Here is a 7,363-nt window from a genome sequence, read left to right as displayed (position 1 = left end):
CAAAGTCGTTCTCCCATCGAATATTGTTTCACAAATAAGACAGTGATTGGTTTATTTACTAGTGACAAACCAACTAAAGTGTGTGATGGCATCTCCTCCTTCACGGGAGGAATTTGAAAACACCTCAGATACAAGTCACTAAAGTCAATGGGCGACATTTTACAGGACAGAAACAGAAGAAAAGCATTTTTTTTTAATGGTAGGAGGGGACTTTAATCAAGTTTTAATTGCAGTTTTTCTCTGAATATTACCCCTTTCCTGGCTCTGGAATTACCTATAATAACCCAAACACGCTATGCTATCTAAAAGATCTCTGAAAACGAAAAAAGATATTTGGAAAACCATTTTCCTTTTAGTTAATTGGCAGCTCTAAAGTCACAGTATAGTATTATTTAAGTATAAAGCATTAAGTATGTTGATTCTTGAATACCAACTGCAAAAGTACTAAGCATAGTATATACTGTGTACAAGTTTGTAGTATGAAATCAGGACATAAAATCTGAATTTAAGGCACACCACCGTTTTCACTTGTACACTGTACCTGTCATTGAAAGGGCTTTTTTGAAAATGTAATGTCTTCTGTGGAGAAATCTAAAAATGATTAACCCTGCTGTCATTAGGGAAATGTAGGATCCAGTATTTTAAGTGTACAACTTGTTTCCAAAACATCCAATGACACCAAAATATAGATTAGTTTTTCATCCTTCCTTCAAAACACCTTCCCCGTCCTTCAGGCTACTTGTTAACTGTACTACTAAACATCAATAAGAGATAAACACTTTACGCAGCATGTAGTTTTAATTAATGTCTTGACTGTATAGACAATGGCTCAACATCACTGGGACTATAAGAGACCATCCAATCATTGACAAAAAAAAAACAATGCTTTGTTAATTTTTCAGAGCAGATTTAACAGACTATGTTCTCAAAATAATATCTGATGCTGTGAAAGGTACAAAATGGAAAGGACAGACGCGCACAAAACAATTCACAATGATGTCTTTGAAAGATACACATATAAATGAGTGGCCTGGGCGATACACGCCTACGAGCTGGAGTCATGATGTTATCTGGAGATCTGAATCTAGAAAACAGGCCGGTCAGTTCTGAAGATGCCTGCTACGTGGACATCCCGTCGTCATCAGCTGGAAAGGCGCTGGGACTCTGGGTGTTCACGAAAAATATCAAATAGGTAGAATGTGTTTAATGGAAGCCATGATCACAAAGCTGCAAAGGTCCCTTCCCTGTCTTTCAGCATGTAGTTTGTATGTTTAGTGTGTCCCGACTCTTCTGCTTTCCTTTATTGCTTCAAGAATCATGCTCGAGCTGCTTTAACTCCTCCTGTAAGGCCGGAAGTCGACCCAGCTTTTCCAACTGATCCTTTGTTGGCTCTGTTATTTCCCCTGAGTCCACTTTCTGCTGCAAATCCTCAACTTGCCGCAGCTTCTTTTTCAGGTTTTTGATCTTCTTGGCATTTTCAGCTGCTGCTGATGAATCATTGGGAGACGAGACAGACGCCGGCGCCTCTGCCTTGTTTGAAGACTCTGCGTTCTCTGAAATGGAGATGTTCTCGACGGCATCGCTCACCGAGTCCACATCCCCGTCCTGGTGCTGCTGTTTTCTTTTCTCTTTCCGTTTCATGTTGCGTTTTGCAGCTTTTGAGAGACCGGCTGTGTCACTGTCCCCGGAACCGGGGATCTTTTGCTGCTGCTTTGTCGGAGCGGCCTCGGACGGGCTCATCCCGGGTGGAAGGTCTGGTTTGCTCTTGAAAAACTTCACAAACTTGTTCTCATAGCTGAAACAGCAAGAGACAGAAACACAAGCTTTAAAAAACTGAGGCGAGGATAAAAATGACTCTCCACTTTGCTCAAGGCATATTAGCAATTTCTAATGAATATGGCCGTTCTGGTCTATCAGAGCACCCCTTCTTCTTTCTCATTAAAGAAGAGCAAGAGCATAGAGAAAGAAGAGCTGCACTTACACTGGCACTTCTTCCTGAGGGGTATAACCATCCTTCACCCGCCTCGGCTTCCTCCATGTTCCATCAGGTCGCTGAGTGGAAGCAATGTATTTCCCTGGAGAGCAACAAGTACAACATTTTAGAGAGAACTGTTAAATTACATAAATAAAACTGCACATTTTAAGTCAGAGGACCTATAATAATTCATCCTGTCAGCTGTGGGCTGACTTTGACTGTTATCATGACGGACAGAATATCTCAGTCACTGCTCAATTGATAACTTTGGAGGTCGGTCAAAAATGCTACACACATTTTTCTTGCATTACTGTGCTACGTGCTTATTTTTAATAACTTTCTAAATGTCAATGTTATGTTCCTTTCTTAGGGCGATTATGTAACATCCAAGAGAACTACACATGAAAATAGGAAATGATAAATAAACTGAACATTTGAATGTAAGCGTCATATAAGTTTGATAATTGTGATATGTTTAAATAGTGAGTGAGGGTGGGCAATATGACGATACACATCGTGAGACGATAACCCCACTGTGCTCTCATTTATAATTGTCTGTACCCTACAGTTATGGTGCAATGAATCCCTGCAGTATTTCTCTTGAAAACATGCCCCATCTTATGCACTTTTTAAATGTTTATATTTTCATATTTACTGTAGCTATTTGTGCACTCAGTGTTTCTGTATTATGTATCATTATGGCATCTCAGATATGCTCCAAACTAAGTTTCGTTCCACTTGTGTGCAGTGACAAGAAAATACCTATCTATAACAACAATTGGTAAATACCGGTAACTAAGCAGCTGATGTTAGCTAGCTAACGTGGCAGCAGTTAATGGAGGACTAAACATGACTTAAGTCTCATTAAATAAATAAATGTTTCAGTAAATACAGGAATACGTAAATAAATGCATAAATAAATGTATAAGTAAATACAGGAATAAATAAATAAATAATGCTGCGATAAATTAATACAGAAATAAATAAATGCTGAACTAGATGAATACATAAATGAATAAATGGGCCACCCTACCTAATTAACATACGGGCACAGATATACATAAATAAATAAATAAAATAAATGTAGGGGAACAAAAATGTAGAAAGAAATGTAAAGCATTATTTTATTCATCCATACATTTATTTATTATTTTATATAGTTACTTATGTATGTATGTATGTATGTATGTAGTTATTCATGCATTTCTTTATTTATGTATTTATTTATGCATCATTTATTTATGTATTTATACATGTATTAGTGTATTTGAGACTCATTTCATGTTTAGTCCTCAATAGCTGTCAAGTCGTTATGCAAAAGGGTAATGCGGATGCTAATTTAAGGACTTATACCCTAATGTGTACCTGGCAGCAGCATAAAACAACTAAAGCAGCACTATAGCAACAACTAACGTAGGTAAGTGGAGCCTTAGCTCGTTAGCCGTTTCAGCTAACACTAGCATTAGCGAGCTGCAAAACAAAACACAATCTAAACCGTCGTTTTTGACTCCAGCACGTGTTATTGTTGACAAACAAGGCTGCCGATAGAAAGAGCGATTGCTTATTAAAAATATAATTTTATTCCGGTTAAGACAAAGATCTGCCACATGCATCATCAGTCTTACCGGATTCATCTTCGACATAGGGGGTCGCCATTTTGGTGTTACGTGTAGCTCCGCTCCCCTCGGTCTGTCCGTCGGTGAACATGAGTCGAACTTTACAACTAACGTCCCCGCGCTCAAGTCGATCCCGGGCTGCAACGAGACACAACGTTCTAAACGGTTGTTCCCTTCGACGCGAGAGTTGTCATGGCAACTTCTACGGACGGTTGTTACGGTGACGACAGGAGACAGCTAAATGCTAAACGGCGTGTGTGTGTGTGTGTGTGTGTGTGTGTGTGTGTGCGTGTGTTTGTGCGTGTGTGTGTGTGTGTGTGTGTGTGTGTGTGTGTGTGTGTGTAATCGGGCGGTACGAGGAGACAAACCGTGCGAACCCTTTTTTTCTTCAACTTCGGAAATGACGACGTGGATTTTTGGGTTGCCAGGTTTGTCACCGTGTATTTTGATATAACACGGCAGCTTGTTGAAGTGGACAGCATCGCCCTGGAATGTAAATGAATATATTATATTTATTATTGTACTTTACAACAAATGTCTACTTGTACTTTACTTGAGTCCTTTCTTTTCATGCTACTTTATATTTATTATTATTTTTGTGCAATATTCACTGCTTGTGCCTTGTAAATATGCCTCAAATGTACTTTTTACTAGGTGACTTCTTATATTTTTATTTTATTTTTCCTGTATGTTTTTTTTTTTTTTATAGTTGCTGTTTTTCTTTAATCGATGTATTTTTTCTTTTTCCATTGGCTCTTATATTTGTTACTATGTTTAATGTTATTATATTTAATATTTTTATTTGTTTATTTACATCATTTATTTTCTATGGTAGATATACATTTGTGTAAATATGTCTGTTTTCTTTTGTGGCGTGTATATATACATATGTAGCACATTGTGTAAATATGTTAAAGATAGGATATTATATAAATATGAAGCCATTCATTATGAGTAATATTATAGTGGAAAAGGGGTGGGATTGAATAAGCGTTCACATGATATATACAATAATAAAATACTGCCCATTTTTCTGCATGGAGCACTTTAACCTTTTAAATACGTAAGTGTGTTTTCCTGAAAATCCTTGCATACTTTTATTGACATTTTCAAGTGCGCTGGAAATAACAGGCTAACGGCTTAGGACGTAGGCAAGGTAATACTAAATAATTCATTATAAACTCCCCTCAAAGCAAATGTATAAAGGAAACTTGATTATCGAAGCCTGATGATGATTGTACTGCGAGGACCCGAGACAAAAGTAGAAATCTGTTAACCCAGTTTCTTTGTCCCAGTTCTCAAGTCAGAGACCTGTGGCTGCTGATCTGACAAATAAGATAATTAATAAACACAACTAAAACAGTTGTGCGTGAGCCAAAGAATGTCTGTGATGGAAACTTTTCTTTGTATTACTCAGCAAAGAGGTGTGCTCTTTTTAACTGGACTTGTAAGTCAAAAGGATCATTAGGCCTTGAATCAGGAAGACACAGCTCCAGTGAAGCATCTTCAGTAGAGCGATTAAATACAAATATGAATCCTTCCAGGTTGTGATTGATACCAGCTTATTCTACAGCTCATGACCTTATATAGCTCTCTTTTTATTTTTTTGCTTACTCATTTTACTGTTTGGGTCTGATTTGAAAAATGTTATCATGTGATGCACTTTGTGACTTTGTCTGTAAAAGGTGCAATATTAAATAAACGTATTATTGTTATGATTCATATTATTATATTAAGTAGGGATTTGAATACTGACCTTTTACTTATATTGAAGTATTTTTACACCGTTGTATTTTTATTTTTACTTCAGTAAAATACATAATTAGGCTACTTCTTCACCACTGATGATGTATTAGATTAAGATATAAGAATTTATTTTCTGAAATTAGCCATTCTTCATAATTAGTAGTAACCCTTACTTATGTGAGGGTTTGAATACAGAACTTTTGATTGAATTGATTTGAATATGTAAATACAATTAAAACAGAAAACAAAAACAATTTAAAAAATAAAGAAGCATAAACTATCATAACGTTGCAAGCAGACAAAAAAAATAAAACCTAAAAAATAGAAAAACAATAATTTCAGGAAAAAAAAGAAATCAATTCACAAAAAAAGTTGGAAGAAGTATAACTTTAATCCCACCCCTTGTCCACAATTAGTAGTATTTAATCATGTATAGTATATATAATAATTATAACCCATAATATATTAATCGCCACTTACCTCTGCTGTATAACACGATATAAACTAATTTTAGCATATTTATTTATAGTTAAAAATATATAAATCACCACATATCTCTACTGTATAAGACGATATAAACAAATTTTAGCATATTTATTTATAGTTAAAAATATATAAATCACCACATATCTCTACTGTATAACACGATATAAACACATTTTAGCATATTTATTTATAATTAAAAATATATAAATCACCACATATCTCTACTGTATAAGACGATATAAACAAATTTTAGCATATTTATTTATAATTAAAAATATATAAATCACCACATATCTCTACTGTATAACACGATACAACTAATTTTAACATATTTATTTATAGTTAAAAATATATAAATCACCACATATCTCTACTGTATAAGACGATATAAACAAATTTTAGCATATTTATTTATAATTAAAAATATATAAATCACCACATATCTCTACTGTATAACACGATACAACTAATTTTAACATATTTATTTATAGTTAAAAATATATAAATCACCACATATCTCTACTGTATAAGACGATATAAACAAATTTATGCATAATTATTTATAATTAAAAATATATAAATCACCACATATCTCTACTGTATAACACGATACAACTAATTTTAACATATTTATTTATAGTTAAAAATATATAAATAACCACATATCTCTACTGTATAACACGATATAAACACATTTATGCATAATTATTTATAATTAAAAATATATAAATCACCACATATCTCTACTGTATAACACGATATAAAAAAATTTTAGCATATTTATTTATAGTTAAAAATATATAAATCACCACATATCTCTACTGTATAACACGATATAAACTAATTTTAACATATTTATTTATAGTTAAAAATATATAAATCACCACATATCTCTACTGTATAAGACGATATAAACAAATTTTAGCATATTTATTTATAGTTAAAAATATATAAATCACCACATATCTCTACTGTATAACACGATATAAACAAATTTTAGCATATTTATTTATAGTTAAAAATATATAAATTACCACATATCTCTACTGTATAAGACGATATAAACACATTTTAGCATATTTATTTATAGTTAAAAATATATAAATTACCACATATCTCTACTGTATAACACGATATAAACTAATTTTAGCATATTTATTTATAGTTAAAAATATATAAATCACCACATATCTCTACTGTATAACACGATACAACTAATTTTAACATATTTATTTATAATTAAAAATATATAAATCACCACATATGTCTACTGTATAACACGATACAACTAATTTTAACATATTTATTTATAGTTAAAAATATATAAATCACCACATATCTCTACTGTATAAGACGATATAAACTAATGTCAGCATGATTTCTATCATGTCATAAGTTACTTTCACTTTTACTTATATCGAAATGTTTCTACACTTTTGTTCTGCTAGTTTAGTTTCACGGTGTCAACCCTGCTTGTTTAAAAGGGAGGTTCTGTGAATCCAAACCTGGCAACCCGTGCAGGCGTCTGGCGGATGAAAAT

General features: G+C 33.4%; 1 protein-coding gene across 1 annotated transcript; it reads right to left on the bottom strand.

Moving 5' to 3' along the window:
* Positions 1-857: 857 nt before the first annotated feature.
* On the bottom strand, positions 858-3,842 carry pym1 (PYM homolog 1, exon junction complex associated factor). Its single transcript, XM_083919609.1, has 3 exons — positions 3,601-3,842; positions 1,982-2,075; positions 858-1,795 (listed from the first exon to the last, which is right to left on the bottom strand). Exons 1-3 carry the CDS (start codon positions 3,680-3,682, stop codon positions 1,309-1,311), a joined length of 663 nt encoding a protein of 220 aa, XP_083775735.1. The 5' UTR covers positions 3,683-3,842; the 3' UTR covers positions 858-1,308.
* Between the last annotated feature and the right edge of the window lie 3,521 nt (positions 3,843-7,363).

Source organism: Echiichthys vipera (genome assembly GCF_963691815.1).
Source record: "Echiichthys vipera genome assembly, chromosome: 9".
Taxonomy (NCBI): Eukaryota; Metazoa; Chordata; class Actinopteri; order Perciformes; family Trachinidae; genus Echiichthys; species Echiichthys vipera.
This window is presented reverse-complemented; position numbering and strand designations above follow the sequence as displayed.